Source organism: Xyrauchen texanus, chromosome 5, assembly GCF_025860055.1.
Source record: "Xyrauchen texanus isolate HMW12.3.18 chromosome 5, RBS_HiC_50CHRs, whole genome shotgun sequence".
Lineage (NCBI taxonomy): Eukaryota > Metazoa > Chordata > Actinopteri > Cypriniformes > Catostomidae > Xyrauchen > Xyrauchen texanus.
The window spans coordinates 47,810,410-47,836,900 of NC_068280.1; the positions used below are offsets into that span (position 1 = coordinate 47,810,410).

General features: G+C 36.9%; 1 protein-coding gene across 3 annotated transcripts in view; it reads left to right on the top strand.

The window, feature by feature from the left end:
* Positions 1–26,491, top strand: part of pard3ba (par-3 family cell polarity regulator beta a) — a 195,367-nt gene that overhangs the window by 34,435 nt on the left and 134,441 nt on the right. For all 3 annotated transcript variants that reach the window (XM_052126534.1, XM_052126536.1, XM_052126535.1), the window contains exon 3: positions 17,538–17,706. In XM_052126534.1, the coding sequence (XP_051982494.1) occupies positions 17,538–17,706 (169 nt within the window). The remainder of the gene's footprint in view (positions 1–17,537; positions 17,707–26,491) is intronic.

Sequence of the window (26,491 nt, forward strand, 5' to 3'; positions counted from 1 at the left end):
CAACATATATTTTGGAGCATAAAGATTTGACTCTGGAATGATGGGAAAAGGTAATGTGGTTTAGAGGAGTCCAGATTTACCCTATTCCAAAGCGATGGGTGTATCAGGGTAAGAAGGGAAGCGCGTGAATTGATGCACCCGTCATGCATAGTGCCCACTGTACAAGCCTCTGGAGGTAGTGTTATGATCTGGGGTTGCATTAATTGGTCAAGTCTAGGCTCAGCAACGTTATGCGGCAGTAAAATTAAATCAGATGATTACCTGAAAGTACTGAATGACCAGATTATCCCATCAATGGATTTTTTCTTCCCTGAAGGCACGGGCATATTCCAGGACGACAATGCCAAGATTCAAGATTTCTTAATATCAAACATCATTCAAACAGAACATATATTATAGAGTAAAATATTGTCCACAATTTGTCAATAGGTCTTGGAGGTCCACATTTTAAAGACTTTTATGTACTTGCTCTTATATTTTACAGTGCAATGCCATATAAGCACAGGCAAGACCATGAATGGTTTTATTTTAATTATAGGCTAGTACTGAAAAAACACTAGCCTAAGCACATTTTAAAACTACAATGAGGTCTAATAGTGTCTACCTAATAGATAATGTAATATTAAACTATATATATATATTATAGTTCCTCCATAGCACTTTAGACTCAAAAATTATCATAAGAATTCGAATTGGTCGCATCTGTTTTGTGGTCTGCGTCGCAATATCGAGGGAAGCCCAGTTGATGTGAGCATGGCTCGCACCACACTCGTGCGAAAACCAGATTTCAATTACACCGTGTTTCAGACAAGAAGCATATTTAGCAGGTATTAAGCTCCGAACACCTGCTAGAATATCATTGCATTTGCCTCAGTGGCCCAAAATTTAGTTTGAGCTGCCTCGAAAAAATTTCAAAGGAGGAAGAATCCTGGCATTGTTCTTTCACTGCGGTTTGCGACTATCCGAACAGATCTGCAACCCACCAGTTGGGAAACAGTATTGAACAAGTTCTAATGTGTGCTCTTGTTCACAGCTTTTCCTACACTACCTGATCCAGCTTGCCAATTAAAATAAATAAAATAAATACATAATTTATTTTAGGTTTGTAAAGAAGTTCCTGAGCCTTGAAATCAAATTGTTTTATAATGATCATGAGGGAAATTTCAGTCAAGTGTGCCCAAACTTTTGCATGGTAGTCTATATTTCAAACAAATACATTTGGCACCTTTTGTGTAATTCTTCATTCAGTGCAATTCATGCATTATTTTAATATACACATCAAGGATTAATTAAGAGTGCATTTACTTTGGCTTAAATCGGAATTCGATTTAATGTGTTTACTGTTCACAATGCCACAAAAAAATTACAAGTAAAAAACAAATCACATGAGGGCAAATAACAGGTTAGAGGCGACATTTAACAGCATTATGAACTTGGTCTTTGTCTTTCATTTACACCTGCATACAATAATTCCTGCCGCACGAAAGTGAGAATGAAACCGATTCTGTTCTGTTGTGAGATTTGCTGCAGAAATAAACTTTGCACACATTTAACATGTTTCTAAGCATGTGCTGCAGCCTCTTAAACCCCCTGGAGCATATATCCGAATGGAGAATGGCTCTCCTCACAAATACACACACAAGCTTTGATTTAATGGAGGTTCCAGTAAAAGGCAGCTGCTCTTGCACAGCTCACCCTGCGACGTGACAGGTCTTATTATTATTTATAGCCATTTATAAAGAGAGAGGATAAATTTGTCATTAATCTTACAAACACACTCTGCTCTTGGGGTGGGGTTGGGGGTGGGTTCGTCACATTGTGTTTCCCACAAACTAACGCATGTTAAAAAAGCCGACTCATTCATCACAACACTCACACAAACACATCCCTCATGTTTTTTCTCTTTCCAACAGCCTAATAATTAGCTCTCTCCAGCGCTAAGCTAATGCCAGCTGCTCTCTTTCACCCGCTCATCCATCGCTCCATCCGCCCCATGTTTTAGTACCACATTTACCCCCCTTAGAGACACCCGAGGGGCTGACGCTCAAATGGAAGGAGTGATTAAGGAGAGGAGAGGGCGAGTGACACCTGTGGAGCGCTGCTGCCACACAGCATTTCCTCTTTCACTGACCTGCATTCACAATCACCGTTTCATGCTTAAGGCTACGTCCACACTAATCGTTTTCATTTCCTAATGTTTTCCCAGAATATAAGGTAATGGAGAGCGTTTTCCAAATGTTCCATTTTCAGTAGGGGAAATGCAGTGTTTTAGGGTGAAAAGACACTCAATGTTATGAAATCAATGCGTTTTCAACAAACTGGTATCGGTGTGGATGTGGCCTTTGTTATGTTTTTGTTGACTTTTCCCGTTGCAATACGTCATTCTCACTTTTTTGTTTTTTATCCCCAAGAACCTTACACAAGTCTAAAGTCGGTCACACACAAGGTAGGACAAGGCACAGGTATCGAACACCGGACATGTCAGTGTGGTGCAGGTGGCAGTCCAAAGTTGTGAAACTAGTCACTATATACACAAGTTATGAAGGTTTTTGTTCATTAAGAATTAACAAAGTGACGTTGATGAGTTAGCGGGTTAGTGTATGAAACTGGTATAACTGCGCAAACTGAATGATTAGAAATGGCAAATGTGCAATTTCTCTATATGTAGTCTTGAATAGACTAGACTATTCAAGCTGTCAAACCACAAAAAGACATACCTGAAAATATGTTGTGTAAGCTATATGAAAGATACACATACACAATTAATAATTCAGTCATGGCTTAAATAATCAATGTCTTTGGATAATGGTAGTCACACATGCAAAAACCATATATGCAGTGTATGCTTTATCTATTTTGTGGTCTGCATTGCAAAATCAAGGGAATCCTGGATGACTTGTGCCTGCTCCAGAGATACGGTGGTGCAGATCATTGTCACAATGGGCTCTGTAGGAAAATCTGGCTTCAATCGCATTTGTAATGCACAGAGGTGCCAAACAAATGGGTGTGCCAAGAGGACCATCCCACACCTCCAGGAAGGTGGACTACAACCCACACCTTGAATGCTGAGGTTTGTTCCCTTTGGGGTAACGCAAAAACTGCGGTATCCAAGTCCAATATCCAATATCTGCGTTCATGTACTTGCCTAGAGCAAATATGATGATGCCATGAAAATTGTAATAATTAGATTATTATTTTTTTTTTATTGTAATAAAGAATACATTTAGTACAATTTTAATTTCTTTCAAATTTTCTACCCCAGGTGCCCCCTTGGTTTGAAACCCTATGGCATAAAGTATGTTCCTTTTATCTATTATGTTTACAAGTCCACTTTAATAAGTTTTTTTATTTACATTTACATTTATGCATTTGACAGACGCTGTTTATCCAAAGCGACTTACAGAGCACTTATTACAGGGACAATTCCCCCGGAGCAACCTGGAGTTAAGTGCCTTGCTTGAGGACACAATGGTGGTGGCTGTGGGGATTGAACCAACGACCTTCTGATTAACAGTTGTGCGCATTAGCCCACTACGCCACCACCACTCCATGTTTTTATGTTTGAAGACTACCAGATTTACGCATCTCATCCAAACTGGAACGCTGTTTTCCACTGTAAAACACTCTCCATTACCAAATGCTTAAAACATATTAGTGTGGATATGGCCTGAGAATCAAGAAATATTCAATTGGGGGAATTTATTCCTAGAGTTTTTTGATTCTTAGACTTGAATTTTGAGAAATCTTCATTGCACTTTGACAAAAATCATAATGATTGTGAATCATAATGTTTCTTTTGGGAACTGTATGTGCTCTACAAGATGGAATTTTTTTTTTTTGTGTACCAGTAGGATCATTAAGAATTGGTTTCAGGTTTTGATTAATTGCATTACAAATCTTAAAGAAGACCAATTATGCCCCTGATGTAATATAAGTCTCAGGTGTCCCAAGAATGTGTCTGAAGTTTCAGCTCAAAATACCCCACAGATCATTTATTATAGCTACCATGTTGTAAATGCCTCTTTTTGGGTGGAATCAAAAACAAACTGAGTTTGTGTGTGTCCCTTTAAATGCAAATGAGCTGCTGCTCCCTGCACCCCCGACATGGCTCTGGTCTCTGTGAATACAATCAGAGAACTTTATCTGCATTATCCGAGGAATCCGCTAAGAAGCACATTTGGAAAGGTGATTTGCAAACATTCACAAAATATAAAGTTCGATACTTGTATCTTCAGGATATAAAGCTGGAACACGAACGGTTGGTACTGATCCATGCTTCAGAATCAATTTTTGGGAAAATCCTGCTAATTCAAAAAGCATGTCCGGTGTAAAATGATCTGCTTAAACATACACACATTTTTGTATGTTTTGGGGCACATTTCCTTCAAAAACAAAACTTGTCCACTGCGTCTTGAAAGCATATAATGAGCATGAAGAATGTAAAAGTAGTCCATAAAACCTGTGTTATTTATTACATGTCTTCTGACGCCAATCAATAGCTTTAACTTTTTGTCTAACATCTGCTTTGGTTTTATGTCATAAAACTTTTGTTAGTATATTTGAGACTTTCCCTCACATCTGTCTCTATAGACCACTCTAGTCATGTTCTCTCATTATCTGACACTTATCACTGTGTTACCGCAGGTTTTTTTGGAGTAGGCCCCAGTTTGTCTTGTAAAAATTTGTCACACACACATGCATGCACAGCTTTATGTGTGTTTGATTAGCAGAGGTCAGGCGTCATGTTCTCTTCAAAGACTGTGAACGAGGTGCTTCATTTCCTGTGTTTCCACAGTCTGTCTTTGTGTCGCCAGCACTCTGTTAGAGAGGAATTTATCTCCGATTGGAGAATGTGTGTGTGGGGAAAGAAAAATAGTTGCACTTCAATAAAAGAGAAGAAATTAACAACAAGCATTAATTAATACACGTGGGATAAATGTGAGAAAATAAAGCAATTTTAATGTATTCATTAACTGAATATTTAGGCCGTTCTTTTGCAAAGTGAAAGTGCATCGAAAAGCACTCAGCTTCAGTGTGTGACGTGGCTCATTGATCAAAAATGTCTCTCTAGCCCAGTGGTTCTCAACCTTTTTTTGAGTACTGCACCCCGTCATATTTCAAACCAGTAGCAAGTAAGTTTACATAGGAAAACAATTGAAAAACATATTGCTGTTGCTGCCATTTTATAAAAGCAATAAGTCTGATAGTTTTGATAATTCATTTGATAAAAGGCACAATAAATATTAATATTATGCATCACAATATTTCCACCAAGTAATATAGTTTAACAGTCTAGCTGATGACAGTTGCCAAGCAACGTAATGATCAAAGATCATCCTATGAACGAATGATTGGCACATTTAATATAGAATTAAATTGTGCAGCATGCGTTATGCAGTGACCTAGGGTTAGGAGTTGCTCCGGAAGTAAAACTCCTATGAATTAACATTGATATTGCAATGTTGCCTTGCACGATTACTAAACCTTAAAAGGCTATGTTTTAAACTGCAAAAACAGAAGTGCAAAAATATTTTAGAAATGCAAAATATTTTTTTCATATCAACTATCATATCATATTTAGTCATTTGTTTTATCATTTTTGTCTTTTTATCTTGTTTGTGTCTTTCATTGTGAGACTCTTTAAAATTTGGGCCGGTCATGTGTTCAGCAGATCTAATGTTCAATAGAAGTTATTTAATATAGGAAACGAGCGTTTTTGTACCTCTGTAAAAAAAAAAAAATTATATATATTTTTTTTTATATTCCTAGGTAATATAATGATCTAATGACAAAAAAGGTAAGTTGCAAAATATCTGTAACGACCTATAGATTTTTGTTAAAATCGGTATTGGTATCGTCAAAAATATTTACATATATTGAACTTTTAAATCAGTAGTTTTACATTTTCCATTGTGTCATTCTGTTTCATTGAATTGTAGTTCACTCCCTCATTAAAGATGGTAAGTACACAATGTGTTACCTTTTGTCTTTTTGGCCAATATTCAATACTTATTTTTCTTCAAATCAAAGTTTTCAATTTTGTGATGCACCTCGAAACTAGATTTGGTTCATGGCTTAAAACTCATTTATGAGGGATTTATTGATATCCCTATAAAAGAAAAAATACGAATAATACTTTAGGAACCAAGATGTTTGATAAAGTGGGTGGGCACTATTGTGCTATAGTAATAGTGATGCTTGCCTTTGGTTGTTTTATGCCTTTTTATATGTCTATATTCTGTGGAACACCCAGTTTTAGTGTGTAAGCTCCCAGACTTGTGTGTTTGTGTGTTTTGTAGCAACCCTCTGGGTCTGAAGCCACAACCCAGGTGTGTCTTTTTGAGAGGTGATCTCATACATCTGGAGCCAATGTTCATCCCACACATGCTAGCTGATCTCGGATTAGTCTGGTTTCCATCTTAATCCCTGTAATTTCAGCCTTGTTTAAACTGCATCACCCACATTTACATTCCTAGGCTTTTACCTTATTTATGCATATCAAAGTGTTTTTGTGTGCTGAGGGTATGTTTGTGGAGGCATCAACGCAGGTCGCACAGAGATTGATGTGGATGCCCCTCTGTGGGCGATCAGGCCAGGAGATTTAGAGAAACTTTTGTCAGGTTTATTTGCCATCTGGTGTAAGAATGAGAAGATGGAAGACTACAGGGTGCATGTAAGATGGAGAATTCTAGACGAGGAACCTGAAAGAACCTCAATGTGTTGAGATGAGATGTTTTTTAAGGGTGATTGTTAAATATTGACTTGTGGTTGTGAGTTGAGGTCCTAGGTGTGGAAGTTTGGAAAATTGTTGGAATTTTTTGTAACAAAACGAATTCCCAAAATGGCTTCAAAAGGTGAAGTATGTAATATAAAAACCCCTTCCCAACCTCTCCTGCAGTTGTTCAAACAATCATATTGTCCCGCCCCCAACTTATGTCATTGGGTAATGTTGTTGGGCCGGGTCTAAGAGGGTCACTCAAAACAAACAGGAAGTTTTATAGTGCCAGAGAGACACCATGTTTGAAAAACAGATTACCTTTGAATGGCTTTCTTACTGATGTCTCTGCATATTAAGCTGGGATGCAAGAAAGTATTTTAACACTGAAGTTGTTACATACTTCAGATTTAAACCCTGTTTACACCGCATCGACATTGCCGCTTGATGGTGCTAGTTTTTGTGCTGTTTTTCGCTTAAAGGCCTACCTACTGCAGTCACATTATGTTATTGGTTAACTGCACATAGCTTTTAAAATTATGATTAAAGATTAGATGTACTGCAGGCAAAACTACGATTTTTGAATTTGACAAGAAATCAGTTCTCTTACCTCTAAAAATTAAATGAACATTTACTTACAAGCCAAGTCATATACTGTACACTGATGAGACAAAATATTAGGACCACTCACAGCTGACGCGAATAACGTTGATCATCTCATAAGGCCACACGACAAGGTATGTGTAGTTTAGATAAGAAAACAATCAGTTCTCGTTGTCAACATGTTGAATGCAGGAGAAATGGGCAGGAGTAAAGACCTGAGCGACTTGGACAAGGTGGTGATTTGTTATGGCCAGACGACTGGGTCCGAGCATCTCTGCAACAGCAAGGCTTGTGGGGTGCTCCAAGTCAGCAGTGGTGAGTACCTACTGACAGTGGTCCAAGGAGGGACAAACCGGTGACAGGGTGTTGGGTGCCCAAGGCTCATCGATGCACGAGGGCAACAAGGGCTATCCCATTTGGTCCGAACTGATAGAAGGTCTACTGTTGCACAAGTCACAGAAAATTGTAATTATAGTTACGCGAGGAATGTGTCACAACACGCAGTACTTCACAACTTGCTGTGAATGGGGCTGCGTAGTAAGATTGGTCAAAGTGCCCATAATGACCCTTGTCCACAATCTAAAGTGCCTACAATGGGCATGTGAGTGTCAGAACTGTACCTTGGAGCAGTGGAAGAAGTTTGCCTGCTCCGATGAGTCCCGTTTGCCTTTACATCACGTGGATGGCAAATGTGGGTAAGTAATGGATGCACCAGGACGCACTGTCCACTGGGAAGAGGACAAGCAGGTGGAGGGAGTGGGATGCTCTGGGCAATGTTCTGCTGGGAAATCCTGTGTTCGGCCATTCATGTGGATGTCAATTTGACACGTGCCATAAAGTCCGATCCATGGCAGCTCCACCTAGCAAGTTACAGGACTTGATGGATTTGCTGCTAATGTCTTAGTGGCAGATACCACAGGACACCTTCACGGGTCTTGTAGAGTACGTGCCTCGGCGGGTTGTGCCTTTTGGGCAGCACGTGGAGGACCAACAGCATATTAGGTCATAATGTTTTGACTCATCGGTGTATCTTGCGATTTCAAATTATTACGAGTTCTCATGAGAATATCTTATTTATAGTGCTTTGACAGAGCAAGTAATCAGCTCATTCACAAGCAACACTGCATCAAATCCAGCCATGACCCATACTTTGATTGGCAGTTTGGGTTGACATGACAACAGGCTCTGTTTCTCATTAGTATGCAGGTGAAGCCAGTAATAGATTACAGGAGGAAGTGACATTAGTCGACTTTGTTTGACATCATGTTTCCTCAGGCTAATATCAGTGTTTGAGCTGAGAGAAGAGATGGAAAATTGGCTGCTAACATGAATACAAATCAATTCACAAGGTTTGTGTCATGGGTGAGGAAAGTTTGTTCCACTTGCAATACTTAATGTAACTTTTAGTATAGTAATTGACTCTCCACAGATGTAGGTCTAACTCAAACAATATGTACATATGTTTATTTGAAGTCTGTTTTCCTTATAGTGTATATGGTGATGTCTATATGCTGTTAATGTGTACATATACAGCTTCAAATCCTCTCAGAGGCTATGCTGTTGACGAGTGACTCTCTGTAGAGTTGCAAAGCTGAGAGTGTTTTCAAATAATGGCCCTCATGAGAGAACTCTATGATATACCGTCCACTATTATAACTCCTCTGGAAGTATTATTAAGCATTAGGCGGCTTATTGCATGGCTACTGATAGTGGATAGGAGGAAATCCTGAGGAATGGATAGATGGATAAATGGTTGCACACACACACACCAAGCGGTCAATGTTTGGCTGGTTCGTATGGCCCAGTTAGACTTTTCGGGGTGGAGATGCTGCACTACACAATTATGGCCATTGAGAATTAGCCATGCACAATTGTAGAAGGGTTTTGCTGGCTACTGGGACCATTCCGCCAAATTTAGTCTTAGACACCCAAACACTTTTAGGGCAAAAAATGTATAAAATAATTAGCGCAAATAAAGAAGAGTTTCCGCATCATTGGTGATTTGGTGTTGCTTTTTCTTAATAATATTGAAGTTTGGACTCCCAAAAATCATTTAGTTATTATTATTATTAAAAAAAATTTTTGCGACTAAATAAAGGGTACATTTCTAGTTTCAACATTATTTGTACATTAGACTTTCGTTTTGTTGGATAAGAAAAATTTGCTATAAACCTTGTGACCTACATTTGGTTTTCAACAACTAAAAATGGGTAAAATGTACAAATTGTGCTACATTTAGAGACCCACATCTCTAGAATTTAAATTAACATTATATTTATATAGCACTTTTCTGACACTACACACAAGGCGCTTTACACCGTGTACAGGGGACTCTCCTCACCCAACACCAGTGTGCAGCATTCTCCTGGATAATGCGACGGCAGCCATAGTGAGCCAGTGCACGAACCACACAACAGCTATTCGTGGAGAGGAAAGAGTAGAGTTATAGAGCCATTTAATGGATGGGGATTATTAGGAGGCCATTATTGAGAAGGGCCAATGGGGGAATTTAGTATTGAGTATTGTGTGGTATTTAGACCTAATTTACCTCTAAATAAATATAAATAAAAAACAAATTCACATAAAAATACAACATGTTACTTTCACTTAATTAAAAACACACCTGATTAAACTAAAATCAAACCAAAATATTCAAATGTGTCATGCATTTTGAGCATATGCTGCCATATGCTGAAATTTATTTATTATTTATTTTTTACATGAATTGACAATTATAACCGTGAGATTGCTGCAGCGATCCACACATGCTGTCTGGTCACTGTAGACCAGTGTTGTAACAGTTAATTTCTAGATATGATCATAATATAAGTTATTCATTTTTATATTAATTAAGATATTATCAAAGACAATTTTTTTTTGTCCAAGTTCAGCATTTTTTTTAATGGATGCAGTCAAACCTGACCATGGTGTTACAAAGAGAAGACTTTGAGTAAGCATTTCGTCACAAACCATTTGTTTAGCCAAGATGAAAATTAAATTCAAATTCAGTCAGTGAAGTAAATGAAGTATAAAAATGGCAAGATGACGATCAGAAAGATAATGAACGGCAATAACAAATATTCATAAAAACGGTAAGAAACAATAAAGAAGATTAAAAAAAAAAGACTTAAAATAAATAATAAAATCTTGAGATGGCAAGTGTAGTCACCCAGCCTTGTTCCATTTAGATGAAGGAAACCAATTTTAATACAAAAAAGTCCAATCAGTCAAAAATTACCAATCAGTAATGTAAGGAACACCATTTCATCATTGTGCCTCTGAAATAGATCTGTGAGAAAGGCCCAAGAAAGCCACATGTATACATTTACATTATTTTATTTTTTATAATAGATTAAGTGTTTTGTCTGGATGGTGTGGCTCCCACAACTAAGTTCTGTAAATATGTGTGTAAGTCTAATTCTTTGCCTTATGCTTGGTGTAGCACTATTTAATAATAACACCTAGATTTATAGAATATATTTAGAATTTTGTTTGTGTATTCAGATGGCAAATGTAGGAAAAGTCACCAAGCCTTGTACCACTCCGATGAAGGAACCCATCTTTATAAAAAAATAATAAAAATCAAATCAGTCATAAATGGCCGAAGACAGTAGACTGGTTAAGGATATTTAGCTGTAATTTCGACAAAAACACTAAGGAAATATGTTTTGCTATGTATTATTGGCTGAAAACTGTTTTCTATGAACCATGCACCTCGATAATCCTTCAAAACAATGAGTAGTATGTACTGTATACATGCAAGTGTGGTGATGAATATCTTGCACTGTCCTCTTCGGATCCTCGATCGGCCAGAAATAGAGTTTGATCAGGTATGAAGCAGTTTAGAGGTACAATCGAGACCTGCCTGAGAGAGACAAACAGAGAGAGACCATTCATCAAATACATGGAGAAGTGTTTTCATGAGATTACCCCCCCACCCCCTCGCTTTCTTTCCTGGTGCACTCCGATCTAGACGATTTCCGATTATTTATCAGAGGGAGAAATGTCAGCCCGTGGAATCACACGGACCGGGCCGAGGAGCACGCGCAATATTTCCCCATGATTGATGATGCGTATTGCTGTCAAATGTTACCGGTTATTGTTTTCCTGAAAAACAGTTATGGATGCAGATTACTTCATATAGAGCTTTCTCTCTCTCCTCATCCTCCTGCGTGCTCTTCTCGCTGCTACCTGACTCTTGCCATGGATATGATACAAAATAGAGTCTGTTAAAGAATGATACTTTTTCAACGAATGTACAGAGGAGTTGCTTAACATTTTAAAATTTTGAACGTCACCTTCAGGAGGTCATAGGACCCCCACTTCATAATTTTTTACAAGGTTTACAGTTTTCCTACATAGTCTCATAGAGTCACGTTACTAGGGATGGGATGATATGGTTGATATGATTATCTCACAATTTGGTGCGATATGAGATTTACGATTTCGATATAATAACACCCTAAATGACAAAATGTTTTATTTTCTGATAAAATTGAGCAAAATGCTCTTTATAATTTCTCATCAAAATAATGTCATACAATATCTAAATGCTTAAAGTTTAAATAATAATAAGAGTAATTACATTGAGTTTACATTCATTTGTTTAAGAAATGCTAAAAAGGGTTCAACGAGTGGATCACATTGTTCCGGTTCAGCGAACATCAACCATAATCTCTTGGATTCTTTACCGCATCCATGCTGTGTGATAGTAAAATTAATATTTATTTGTTCTTTTTAATCTGACTGTAAAAAAACAAAGGATATTAAGGGTGTGTTCACTGTTGTAGTTCGGTTCTCTTGGTACTCTTGGTCCGTCAAAAAGAAAATGATACATTAATCCTGGTTCGTTTAGCGTTCACACTGGCATTTTTAACACCAAACCTAATGATACAAAACCAAATGCATCAGGGAAAAATCACGACCTGATTGGACTGCTTTTATGACGTATATTTTTTGACGGAACTTGCCGAACATCCAAAACAATGCTGGCGAAATGCGCTCGTTGGATGTATATATGGTGGTATTTTTACCAGCTGAGAACAAACAAAGAGCTAATAAAATAAGTAAAGGAGTCAAAACAGCGCCAGGAATTCCTCTGTTGTACACACAAACAAAGATATTCTGCAAAGACGGCTGACAGGCAGTTCTGTAATGGGAAACATGGCTCCTATGAGAAGAACCAGGTATGCTTGAGGTCAGTATTAGGCAAATTACTTCCTGTTTTGGGTCCGTTTAGACGTCTTTGGTCCATGTTGCGCTCCTATATCAGTCGAACCGTACCAGAGTTTGTTTGGAAGCGGACCGATACCCACTTTTCAGGCGGTCTTGGTCCGCTCGTTTAGTGCGCACCAAGGTTAGGGTGACAGCGTTCACACTTGTTCAATTGAACTGCACTAACATGGCAAACGAGTTCATTTTAGGCTACGTCTACATTAATCCTGATACATTTGAAAATGCCGTTTTCATTTCAAAACGCTCTCCGTCCACACTAACATTTTCAAGCGTTTTCCAAAAGTTGCTCGTCCACACTGAAACGTATTAAAATGCTTAAATCGTGTCGCTGCGCCTGCGGAAAATCCCCGCTGCATGTACATTCTGAAAAGCAATTGTCTTCGTGTTCCGCCGCCGTACACCAATTCTGAGTAAACTTCCCTTCGCCTTTGAAGGAACGCAATGTGAAGGTTGTACAAATTTTTATTTATTTTTTTAACTACGCTATCAAAGTGAGTATCAGGCACAACAGTGCTGCTATAACACAGGCCGCCATCTTGATTGATTTGGTTGGATAGATCACATGACTAAAAATACGTAGTTTTTCCAAAGCATCCATTTTCACAGTCTACACTACACTGCGAAAACGGCATTTCCAAATTTATCCACTTTGGATTGCGTTTTCAAAAAGCTAAATTTTCACAGACAAAAACGCTGTCTCTGTGTGGACGAAAGGCGAAAACGGAGAGTTTTCAAACAAAAACTTATTAGAGTGGACTAGGCCTTAATCGAACCAAACCTGCCAAGTTTGAACACACACTAAGACGCATTATTCAATGAAAGTGGAGTATGCCTCATCTTTGATGGACACATTTCATGGAGGAAACGATCCGTTTTAATCTCAAGCACTCAAGCCTTTTTCCAGGTATTCTAGTACTTACATTTCTAAAAGCTAAATTCTAGCACCTTAAGAACTTCAGGAACCTTTGTGTGAACCCTGTAAACAGTGTAGAAAAAAGGGCAATGGTTTAAAAAATCAAGTAATGGCAAGATTGCGATGTTTGACGTGTCATTTCATTTAAGATGGACAGAAAACAATGCTGCAAATTTCGAAATATCGAGTAATGCCACAATATTGTTTATAATTTTTTTGTTCACGATATATCAAATTCGATATATCGTCCCATCCCTATACATTACATATTTTTTGGCGAAATAATTTTTTCGTGGCTTGTATGAATTGTGCCTGTTTTCTGGGCAAATGAACGCTAGAGGCTCTACAACAACTACTTTTATTAACTTTTATACAAAAAGGGCAGATTATCAGTTCATAAATATTGACTTTTTGTTCTGTTCCTCACACAATGCTATCTTATAACATCTAAACACACTTTTACTGTAGTGCATGTCTCGTAAGGCATTATGTTTTAACATTTGCATTAAGTAGGGGCATTTTTGTAGTTGAGTATTCAAACCCCCCAAAAAAACGAATAATTGATTACTTGCAAATTGAAGCTGAAGTATGTAATTTCTGCAACACTATCGACACCAAATGGAATTGCAAAAATAAACAATGTAATCAAAACAGATTTCTGAATAAGCCAGCAGAGACATCAGATGCACGTACACGTACAACGGGTAATTCAGCACTGCTCACGGCATGCAAACGTGGAAATTAAAATTTCATTTGTGATTATTCGAGTAGCGGTTTTAATAATCGTATAGCTGGTGCAGAACCATTACTCAATTAGTAAATTACTTAGAAATCCCAAGTTTGCATTTACATAACTTTTACAAGCTTTTTCCAGTGCGATCAAATTGCACGCTAGCTCAACTGATAAAACACTGCACTTTTGATGTAAAGGGTATGAGTCTTGAAGAGCACGGGACACGTCGACACGTGAGACAAAAGTGTCATAGAAACAAGACAAAATGAATAGTTTTTTGGTGTAATTTCCTACCTTCATGACATTTAACTATCTTTTTAGTTTAAGGTTTAGAGTAGGGAGCAAGCTTTTGTTGCATTAATACTCGATTGATCATTCTTATAATCCTCAACTGTTTGGGAGAAAATGTAACTCTTTTAGCGCCATACAGTGGATGTTTCACCTTGGAATTTCAGCGGTACATGTAAGGAACCATGTAATATATAATTTTTCAAAAATGTCGCCACAGTCTTGTAACTTAATTTTCTGAACTTTAAATTCTTTCAAAACAACATTTTCAGATTAGTGACTTATTTTTTTCCTGACTTTCAGTAGAAAGGGTCTCAGTTGCATTACTACTTTGGTATTTTAATTACCTAAGTAATTGGTAAACCTTTTTTGAACGTTTTTGGACTGGTGCCAGTTCACAGCAGACTGAGTTACCTGTGCAATGCTGAAAATAGAAAACAAGCAATCGATAGTGTCGTTGCTCATCACTGCTGGTTAGGACAAAAACTCTTTTTACCATTGAAAATATACCTTTTTATCATCTGTCGTTTGCTGTCAGGTTTGGACACTATGATTGTGGCTGCCTGTTGCCTCTGTTTCTATTTGATATCATTGTGCTCCATTCAAAAAAACAAGGCTGGGCATAGAAATGCATAAATTCTTTGACTTTAAACTCTAAAGGCTTGTTTAGTAAGTCCTGTTTTCTATTTTGTGTGCATCTGTGTTGTGTTCTGTTGTCACTATCGCTGTGTTGGACCTGTTTTCAGATAAACAAGGAAGTTTTCATTTGAATGCCCCAATGTCGTGAGGTGGCTGCTTGAACTGTTGCTCTCGAACCCCTATCATGAACACACATAGGAGATCAACAGTCAGTGAACCTTTTAATAAATAATACATTAGATTTGGGTTTGTTTCTCATCATACCTTTGTATGCTTTAATAACAATCATGAGTCTCATGGAATAATTTCTTAGACTTCTGAATTATGCTTTTGTGTCCTTTTTGAAGCTTGAAGTGGTGGCCAGCATAAACTGCCATTGCATGACATCACTGAGCACAATTTTTTCACAATTTCTCCCTTTGTGTTAAGAAAAATATAGAAAGTCATACAGGATTATAACAACACTGGGGCTAGTAAACAATGACTGAATTTTCATTTTTGAGTGAACTAATCTTTTAAAATTAGTTAATGAGTAAAAATTGTTTTTACTACAATGAATCAAAATTATGACATTGTTGTATGATTTGAATTGGTGCACAAAGTTGAGAAGGTCAAGACCTTTGAGGTGGCGCAGGCCAAAATCACCATTTAATTTGTGCCTCTTCATGGAAAGTGCCACCTACCCTCCTGGTTGATGTTCCCTGATATTTTTGTCTTTCATTAAATTGTTTCTTCTGCCAATGGTTTGATGTGATTGGAAAGCTGACCGTGGGCCGAGAAAGGAAGTGCTAATTCATTAGCAGCTTGAGAATGAATTCATCAGGCGGATGGCAGTTTACCGGCGCTTGTCAACGTGCCAATCTGAGATGGTCAGAGGGCACGGCGCACACACTCGTACACACACACACACACACACATTCTCTCTTATTACTGTCCTTGTCTTCTCCACTCATAAAGCTAGCGTGACATTATGTTTGACAGCTTCTGATTCCCTTGTCACATTTAATTTGACCATGGACGCTTTACAAACGTGTTCGCAAACATGGACACCTGTCGGCACGAGAGGTTTATTTTTTCATTTAATTTTATATTTGATTATTTTACGGATTGTCGTGTTTGTATGGTCATGACAGTTTTTTTGAGACATGCTGTAAGCGACTTGATCGATGGATTTAACAAACTGCCTTAAAGCCGTTGCATTCATAAGAGTCTGTTTTATGTACAAATGACATGGTTTTCTGTATAATGGTGGCCGTATGGTCTAATACCAATGTACTGGTGTCGTACTTCCTTCAGAATTTTTGTCTGACCTTGATGTTTTTCTTGGAGAGAAGTGGCTTCTTTGATGCCCTTCTTGACACCAGGCCATTGCCCAAAAGTCGTCTTCTCACTGTGTGTGCAGATGCACTCACACCAACCTGCTGCCAATATTGAGCAAGCTCTGCACTGGTGGTGACACGATTCCGTAGCTGACTCCTCAGGAGGAGACCGTCCTGATGCTTGTTGGACACCCTGGGACGTCCTGAATCCTTCTTCACAGCAGTTAAACCTCTCTCTCTCTTTGAAGTTCTTGATGATCCAGTAAATGGTTCTTTCAGGTGCAATATTCTTTGCAGCAATTTCCTTGCATGTGAGGCCATTTTGATGTAATGCGATGGAGGCTGCACGTCTTTCTTTAAAGGCAACCATTGCGAACAAGAACACAATGATTGGAAGCACTTCTTCCCTCCTTTTATAGCAATCAGTCTTCTCTTATAATCCAATCAGAATGAGAGTGATTTCACCTGACTAGCACTCGTTCACACTTTCCCAGGTGCTGCTGATATGATCAGTGAAATGATTTTAGCTGGTCATTTTGTGCCAGGGCCAAAAAGCTGTGAAATTTGAGTTTGTGTGATAAAGTAAATATTTTTGGCCAATGATGCTTTTTGCAATTATTTAAAATGCTTTATTTAAATCTGCTCACTGCACAATAATCTAGAAACTATGTAAATCAACACAACAACAACTGAAGCAGCAAACTTTGCGAAACACAAAATGTATGTCACTTCCAATACTTTTGGAATGTCTGTCTCTATCTATCTATCTATCTATCTGTCTGTCTGTCTGTCTGTCTGTCAGTAATTACATTTTAAGTATTTGTATTAAAATATGTCTAAATTAAAATGTCTAATTATATACTTACAAAACATAAATACTCAAGATATATGGCAAACTTACAGTCTGTGTGCTTCAGTGCTGTTGTATTTTATGGCTGTTGTAGGAATGTTTTTCTTACACTTCAGAAGAAGAAAGTTTTAAAAATCCCCTTTGATATAAAGTTGATATAAAGATTTTTTTTCTGCTTTATTTGTTAAATTCAGTCATCATTGCTGTCTTGTCTAATGTGAGGTGTTTTTGTCTATCCCCAGTTGGTCGCTGTGTATGAGGAGACAGAGCTCCAGCAGAGGGCGTCGGTGAGTCCCAGGGGGAGTTTGACCTCCTATCGCTCTAGTCCTGACCCCTCTGAACCTGAGCTGAATGTCCTGCAGCCCTACGCCGGCAGCGAAATAGAGGTCAACGCCTACGCCCTCAAATCAAGTATGTGTCTCTTGGTTCTGGAATTCAGACCCTGGGCTGGCGTCATTTTACATGATGTATGTGACCGGGACACATTCTGATTCCATTAAACTTAATATTTTTGAAGTCGTTCAAAAGTATTAATAATTTGCATATTCACAACACAATGCATAATTTGAGTATGTTAAATATCACAGGTGTGTGAATATCGGCTATATCACAACGACTCATTACTCATCCAATCAGATTTAGAGCTGGAACTTGTGGTGTATAAGTTTAATTTTGATCCGTGTAAGTAGATGACATTGTTCCCTCATGTTAAATACATAATTTGAGGCACGTGGGTTTTTGAGGTGTATTTGAGGGTACAGTTTGAATCCATGAAGCTCTCTCCGGGGTTAAACGATACTCTTATTTCCCTCATGCACAAGTGTCTCTCATTCCCACAACCACACACTGACTTAATCGAGAAAACATCTGTGTGTGTTGAAGTGTGTGCGGTTCTGAGTTATAGATTGTGAATGTTTTGTTTTTGTTATCATGTGTGTCTGTGTAAATTGTTTTTATTAGCAGCAACCCCTAATTAAGGGTGTCTGTCTGTCTGTCTGTCTGTCTGTCTGTCTGTCTGTCTGTGGTTTTGATGTCTTTATAAAACATAAGCACAATGACCTCATAAAGCAGCAAAACATTTCTATTTTCACAGTTATGGTAAACCTTTTGGAGTTAAGGGTTAGTTTACAGAAGTCATGATTAGCTTTTATATCTCTTCCAAGTAATACAATTGTTTGTGTGAGTGTGTATACCTGTGTATGGAAGTGTAGCTATCTTTTAGCCACAATGTACCTTAAAATGTACACGTGGAAGTATCAGTTGTAAAGCTTTGATTGAATTTCTTTGGGTTATACAACTGGTTTAAAGCACCATGCAGTTATTGTGTAGAATTATTAAGAGAAAAGCGATATTGTCCATGTTCTCTTATCTGAAACAGACCAGGCAGTGAAGCATGCAGCTAATCAGCTAATAATTGCATAACTTGTTTTTTTTTAGCTTCTTTTATTGAAGCCATAAGTGTGCATAATGTCGCTTCCTATCTTTTTGGAACAGCTTTAACATGTGGAGCACACCTTTGATGTTAAAATGCTATCTATGTAGTGCTATCTCACTAAGGTTTGGATTAGAGCTAATTTGGATAGTATTTCTAAAATGACAAACGACTATCTCTTCTGGATTATTTGATCAGATTGGCAAAAATTCAAACATTTCACACAAATTTGGATTAAAAATGCTACTATTTTGTAAAATTGTTTTTGTTTTGCTTTTGTTTTGCTTCAGGGTTTTTTTGCTTTCCTTTTTTTTGTTTAGTTTTTGTTTTGCTTGTGTGTTTTTTGCATTGCTTTATTTTTGCTTTGCTTTTTTTTAGTTTTTTATTGTGGTTTTGTTTTTATTTGCTTTACTTTTTGTTTTGTTTTTTTTTGCTTTGTTTTGTTGTTTGTTACAATGTGTATTTTAACGTTTATAGACGGGCCCCATTCACTTCCATTGTAAGTGCTCTTGTTTTAAAGAAACAAGGGATGTTTGAAATAATATTTATTATTTGATTGAACTGCCGAACACATAATTTGACATATCTTTTACATATTCGGTTTGTTTGTTTTTTTGCTTAATTTGTTTAAAATGTTTTGTTTTGTTTGAAACTGTGTGCATTTTCATGTCTATAGACGGGCCTTATACACTTCCATTGTAAGTGCCTCACTGCAAACATGCTTTCTGCTCTCGTTTTAAAGAAACTAGGGAAGAGTGGAAAATATATTTTATTTGATCGGACTGGTGAAATTTTAAAACATTTCACACAAATCTTGATTTAAAAATGCAATTTTTTTTATTTTGTTTTGTTATGCTTTTCATTTGTTTTGTTTTAGTTTGTTTTAAACTGTGTTTATTTTAACATTTATAGACTGGCCCCATTCACTTCCATTGTAAGTTTCTTAATGCAAACACGATTTTTCTCTTGTTTTAAAGAAACTAGGGACGAGTGGAAAATATTTTTTTGTGGTAATCCACAATTGCTGCAAATACTGTCAGTTGTACTTGACTTGTATTGAACCCAGAACATTCCTTTTGTTTGCAATAGTTGGCAATAAATAGTATATACTATAGCTAAAATAGGCAATAAGCAGTCAAATATTATACCATACCATTCTGTGAGTTAGTTTTTTTTGTGTTTGTTACAATGGCAACCAACACCAATGTCTAATGTATTTTAAAACAATTGTCCATGCCCCTTTTCTGTCTGTGTCTCCATTGCAGATGCGAGGGCGGACCTTTGAGGTCTGACTGACATCTGTCATGCAGTCAGTCATTCCGTGTGTCATCTCCTCCTCTTTAACCTATTCTGTACTGAGTGCTTTAATGTGTGTCTCTGACCATCAGTCTGAGCAGTGACCCATTTCCCCTCTTTAGCCAATTTCATTTAGCAGTCACCACCTGTCACTCACCCTCATGCCCCGCCTCCTCACACAGCATAGATGCCAATCCTATAAAACCAAATTAGATCTTGGGTATATCTTTTTTTTTATTAAAACTTTTTGTAAAAATATTTTTGTGCACTTCTCCGAAATATGCAGTTCACAGGGATGTTTCAAGTTCAAAACAAGTTAATCTGTGTCATACTTTACCTTTAACTTTTTTTAATCAGATAACTTCCTTTTTGAATATAGGATTTTTTTTCAGGATTCAAAACAAATGAATATAACTGAACGAACATGTAACAAACCACGCATAATTTGGAAACGCACATATCGGTTGCACACTTAACCAGTGTTACCCTTAGGACACACACACACACACACACACACACACACACACACACACACACACACACACACACAATTCTGTAACTAGATTAGGACTACACACTGTTCAAAAGTCACCCCAGGTCCAACCAAGCATAAACCCATTCAAATGTTGCCTTTATTCCTGTCCACACACACACACACTAATTAAGTTAACCCTGATCCCGTGAAGCCCTTACTCCCTTTAGTGCAACTGATTCAATAAGACTTTTTTTATTTTTTTACTTCCCTGTCACCTTGGCTGCGTTTCAACATAAAATTCCAAGTGCTGACAAACTCGCACACACTAGCGTTACGGCAGGACTGCTCAACTACATTGGGCACGGTTCCTTTGCCCCTGGTATTATTTAATTGATAAATGAGTGAGACGGGTATTGTGTGTGTGCAGCTGACAGTGGTCTTTTTGTAATGTAATGACATGGCAGTGTTTGAGGTTTACACAGGGACATCTGCCTGCAGTCTGGCTTTAGAGAGAGGCATTATGGGAAGGTTAGCCAGGGCAAGGATGAGTGCGCACTCACAATGATGGAAATGGCAAGAGTAACGGTAGTTAGCATTTTGCATTTGTTTGAATTGATACAGCTGTGTCCTCCTGAGCCACAACCGTAATCATGAGTGTGATCATAGTGTTTGGACTATGTAGTATATCCTTCTAGCTTCTATAAAAGTCTTGTGAGCTGCCTAGCAAGACAGAATTTTTAGCCATCATTGGCACTGTCCCAATTTAAGACTGAGCATTTTTACATGCACCATCTTACACCAATTATGCTTAATAACCCTATAATCTGTAAGTTCATGTAAACACCATAAAGGGTTTTCTTTTTCGGGGTAAGGTAATGAATGGTATAAGCATAAACCCATCAACACACATACTGTAGATTTTTGTCCATTACCCCCAGATTCGTGTTGCACGTATACACCTTTCCCAATGTTCTTACCGGATTATCCAATGTACAAGTGTTGTGCCATGGATGTTTACATTTTGATGTCAAAAAGACTTTATGAAGTCTCATGTAAATGTGGGTTTCTTAATTATCTTTTTTTTTTAAGCTGATGTTTGATAGTAATCAGTAGGGATTATCTTGGACCATTATCTTTTGATATAAGTTTATATTCAACAAATTGTGATTTTGGTTCTGTTCTATGTAAATAATTACCCTTTCAATGTCAAGGCGATTTTCTTTCTCATGTAAATTCCATTTTATGACTTCTGTACGCTAATAGTTTGTAATAGCTCTACTACCGATATCAATTTTATAGTTTATGGCCATTATCAAAAGATAAAATTCTGTGGGAGATTGACGCTGCTCGTGCTAGATCAACTTCAAGGCTGCATCTGAAACCAGGAAAATGCTGCCTCCGGAGGATGTATATGGAGGTAGGATGAAAATAAGGTGCTTTTTAAACTGTTTGGAGACCAGTTTCATTAAGAATTTAATGTTAAATTCTGTTAGTTAAGCCATGTTTAGTTAACTGATTAGGCAACAAGGTAGCAAGTCAGCTGCCTGCATTTTTGGATGCAGCCCAAAGTAAAAGCGCTTCACGTGTCCAGAAAGTAAATGTTTTATTCACTATCACTGTGTGTACAATTGGGTCGATATTTTTTGAGTAAATGCGATTGCTAATGTGGACATGCCTTTCATGGCACTGGAATAATGTGTGTGCTGTTATTTCCTTCCTAATATATTAACAATTTATTCATGCGCAAATAAATAAATAAAATTTGACGACTAAACCGAAATCTGAAGAAACTGCTGTTTTCCATTTAAAATATACTATTATCTTTTCTTTTTTGTGAAATTGAGTAAATATAGTGCTAAATAAGAGTATTCATGTTTTTTTTTTTAGCAATTTTATATTTGTTATTTACTATATTAAATTGTGTGATATGATATATCAGCTTTGTATCGGCCTATCGGCCATCTTGCTATCTGGATATCGGCATCATTCAATAAAAAACCCATATCGGTGGATCGCTACTGTTAATGAACTGCTTGTTATGATTTCTTTGCTGATAAATCTACCACACATGCGGGAAAAATGCTTATTTTGGTGAGGCAAGTGCCTTATTTTGGGCTTGTTTTTCTAGACTAGGTTGCTTGTTTCTCTTGGAAGATTTGGCAAAACTGCAATATGTAGGCTATTTCCATTTACATGACATTTATGCATTTGGCAGACGCTTTTATCCAAAGCGACTTACAGTGCACTTATTACAGTCAATCCCCCAGTGCAACCTGGAGTAAAGTGTCTTGCTCAAGAACACAATTGTGTTGGCTGTGTGGATAGAACCGGCAACCTTCTGCTTACCAGTTCTGTGCTTTAGCCCACTACGCCACCTGCTACCTCCACTATTTCATCCACCCAATAGTGCAGAGTTCTGCCATTTTAAAAAATAATGTTATTAACCGCTTTTATTTTGTTCTAACCGGTAACCTTTTGGAAAGGAGGCTGTGGAATTTCTGAACCAGAAAGGAAAAAAATACAGTTTTTGCTCTGAATGAACCGAAATAAAAAAAAATAAAATTTGTATTTAGTCCCTGGTCCAGATGCTTAAAGAGCATTTTATACGGTACATGGCACGTGACAAGCTTTGTTTACAAACTGGGCAGTATGTTTTAGTACAGCTCAAGAGAGTGAAAATGGGCATCTTTAAATTTTGTGTTTCATTTTGCATGTTCTCATCCTCAATAAATGGGTTTGGTGGGCAGACGTTGTTTCTGAAAATGTTTCATATTTTATTTCCTTGGCCAGTTTTCCCTTATTAGAGTTTTAAACCAAAATGGTAGATCATGTTTAATCAAAAAGTAGATTAATTTGCATTAAAAAAAAGTTTGGCACACCTGGAGTAGCCAATGTCTTCCATATGGAATTATTTGCATTTGTATACTATAGATCTGCTTTGGGTGTCTGTCTGGCTTAAATTTTTTTTTTGCATGGTGGTTTTGTTGTTGTTATCATTCAAACGTAGTGCACAATCAAAATGTATGGTTTTCAAAGGCTAATGATAGCATTTTAGCCAAACGTAACCATGTAAAACTATGCAATCTGAGTTATTAATATTTTAATTACTCGATTAATTGTCATAGTGTGACAGAGATAGTGACAGCTCTATAATTCTATCATGCTTTCATCTACCAATAAAAGTGTACTACTCAGTTCCATTAATACATTATATAGTCTTTTTTGCAGATTTCCACAAATTTTTCCATCAAAATCAGAGCAGAAAATGCTAAAAAAGTCTGCAGTTTTCCTCTGTGCCTGCCTATTGGCAGATTAGGCATCATTAGAATGCCACTAGAGACCTCACATAGTACTTCCTATAGACCTATATATCTCTTTAACTAAACCAAAGTTTATTATTGAGGATGTCAAGTGCCTTAAGTTTTTAAGCTGAATTGCCTTGTGAGAGTGTCAAGATGGTTGGTACTTCAACCATGGGACATTACTTTAAATGCAGACACTCTAAAAATATTAGACCAGCTATTCATGGTTGCTTAGTAAATGAGTAATGAGAGCAGGGAAGGGGCTTTTCAAATGTATTTATGAAACGCCACTTTACAATGCCAACCGTAGGCCATGAGTTGGTTCCTTTTCAGCAGTATTAGTCTGCTTCTGTGCTGGTTCTGTCTCTTCAGAGTAGCACTATGATTACTATGAGATTGATTCCTGACCTACCCGTCTCATTAGTCTTCACACCACTCAAACGGCTCCCAGCTGCTCCTAAGGCAGGGGGCCGCTCATACCTGTCAACCTGATAAAGCCATTGATTACCAATAAAACAGAATTACAAGTTAACAGACTGTCAATCTTAAACCTTTCACTTTTTCCTCAGAATTTGATTCTCTAAGCTCTCTGGTTGGCCTCAAAGTTCTTAATTGCAAAAACACAAAGTTAACATGAAATGGTATTTACAACTCATTTGACTTGCATATTGTGATGCATATTCCAGTGAAACAGGATATTCAACCAGAAAATAATAAGCTGCTTTGGTTAAAAATGTATATCATTTTTGTACGTTTATATGACTTCAATAAGTACACAATCAGTACCTCTCTGCTGAATATCTATATTTCTCTCATCATGACTTGTCACAGATGGGAATAAATAAAGCCCAGAGCCGTGACATGCAGACAACACATGACTGAAAGAATGTGCCCGCTTGACCCCATTTCACATGACAGACCTCCCAGGGGTCAAAGGTTAAGAGGATTCTCCTCGCTGTCCTTCATTCTGGATTTTTTTTTAGTTCTTAAACCAAAATGAAAAAGCTTCTCTGCTATTTGTACAATGCTAATATATCGTTGATGAATGTTGAGAAAATCTGAAAACAGTATTTGGCCTTGTTACAGTATATTTAGTTAAGAGTTAGGGACTTTTCACTTGAACTTTGTCATAGGTATGCATGCTTGATTTATAGGCCAAGACCAAATTCGAATGAACTACCTCTATTCAAACAAAGTTTGAGGAATTTAGCATGGGGGAATTTCCATTTATAAATGTGTTTAGTTGATGAAATCCAGACATTGGATTCCCCGGTAGTTCCCACGTACACAGTCTTGGCGCCTTGTCGGGAAGTGCTTGACCTTGATGTGTTGGCAAAATAGTTATATATCTGTAACTAACGTTGAATATGTTGGTTATTTTTAATTATATTATTATAAATTTTTTTTATAGGTCAACAACTATTACCAAAAATAATAAAAGATTGTAATGCCTGATTATACTTTAATTTTAAGTTATTTTATAAAGGGCAAACACGATACCAAAGAAATTGTAACAAAAAAAAACTTTGTAATTTTTTTTTTAATGACAAACAAATCTAATACTAAAATTCTGGCAGCTGACTTGCTAGTCTGATTCTATTATTTCTTTATGTATTTAATTTTTTTATTTTTTTATTTTAAAGGAAAACATCTCTATTAATAAAACAGTTTTTTAGTTTTATGTTTTTATTTTTTATAGACAAAAAAAAAAACTCTTACTAAACTATTGTAAACTTCTAATTATACTTTTAGTTTTTAAGTTATTTATTTTTGAGGCAAGAAACTCTTACTAGTATTGTCATATCTAATTTTATTTATATATTTTAAAGAGCCTATTATATTTAAATATTATAAGACCTGATTCTTTAATATTAATTATTTTAATTATAAGGCAAAAAACTCTTTCTAAAAACATTAACTCCTGATTATACTTTTAATTCTAAATAATTTATTTATTTAAAGGCAAACATCTCTTTTACTAAAACATTAACATTGAATTTTGCATAGTTTGTTTTGTTTTAAAGACAAAAATCTTATTGTACTTATTGCAAAATACATGCAGTAAGTAAAAATGCTTTTAAGAAAAGTTGTATTACGCTTCAAGGGATAGTCAGGTGTCTGTTCTCGTTTTACATTATACATCCTTCCAAATATTTTCGAGTTTCGCAGAAGTAAAAAAGTCATACGAGTTTAAGACTGCATAAGGGAGAGTAAACGATGACAAATTTATCAAAATGTTCCTTTAATTCTCCTTTAAGCATCTAACCTTTTTAGTTTGATATTAGCTATATAGCTTCATACTCAAATATCTTATTTTCAACCAGAAGAATGATGTTTGATATTCAATCTTGCCATATTTATTCAGCTGAAAAGCTATATTTGAGCATACTCCAAATTTAGGCCCTTTCCTGGAATGTGAAACCGCTGTAAGGGTTGATCCACCCTGGTGGCAAAATGGCCAGTAATTAAAGGTTTTACCTTGAATTACTTTAGTCCCTTCTAATTTCCCACAGAGTCTTACGTGTATGCGATAGGCATGAAAAAGAAAATACCCCAAATTAATTTCCACAGTTTCCTTTAGACGATTGTAACCTTGGGCCTGGAAAACGGTGCCAAGCTCCATCAGGTCCTGTGAGTTTGTGAAGATTGATTGGAATTTAGGGTAACTTCAAGACACTGCACAGATGTAAC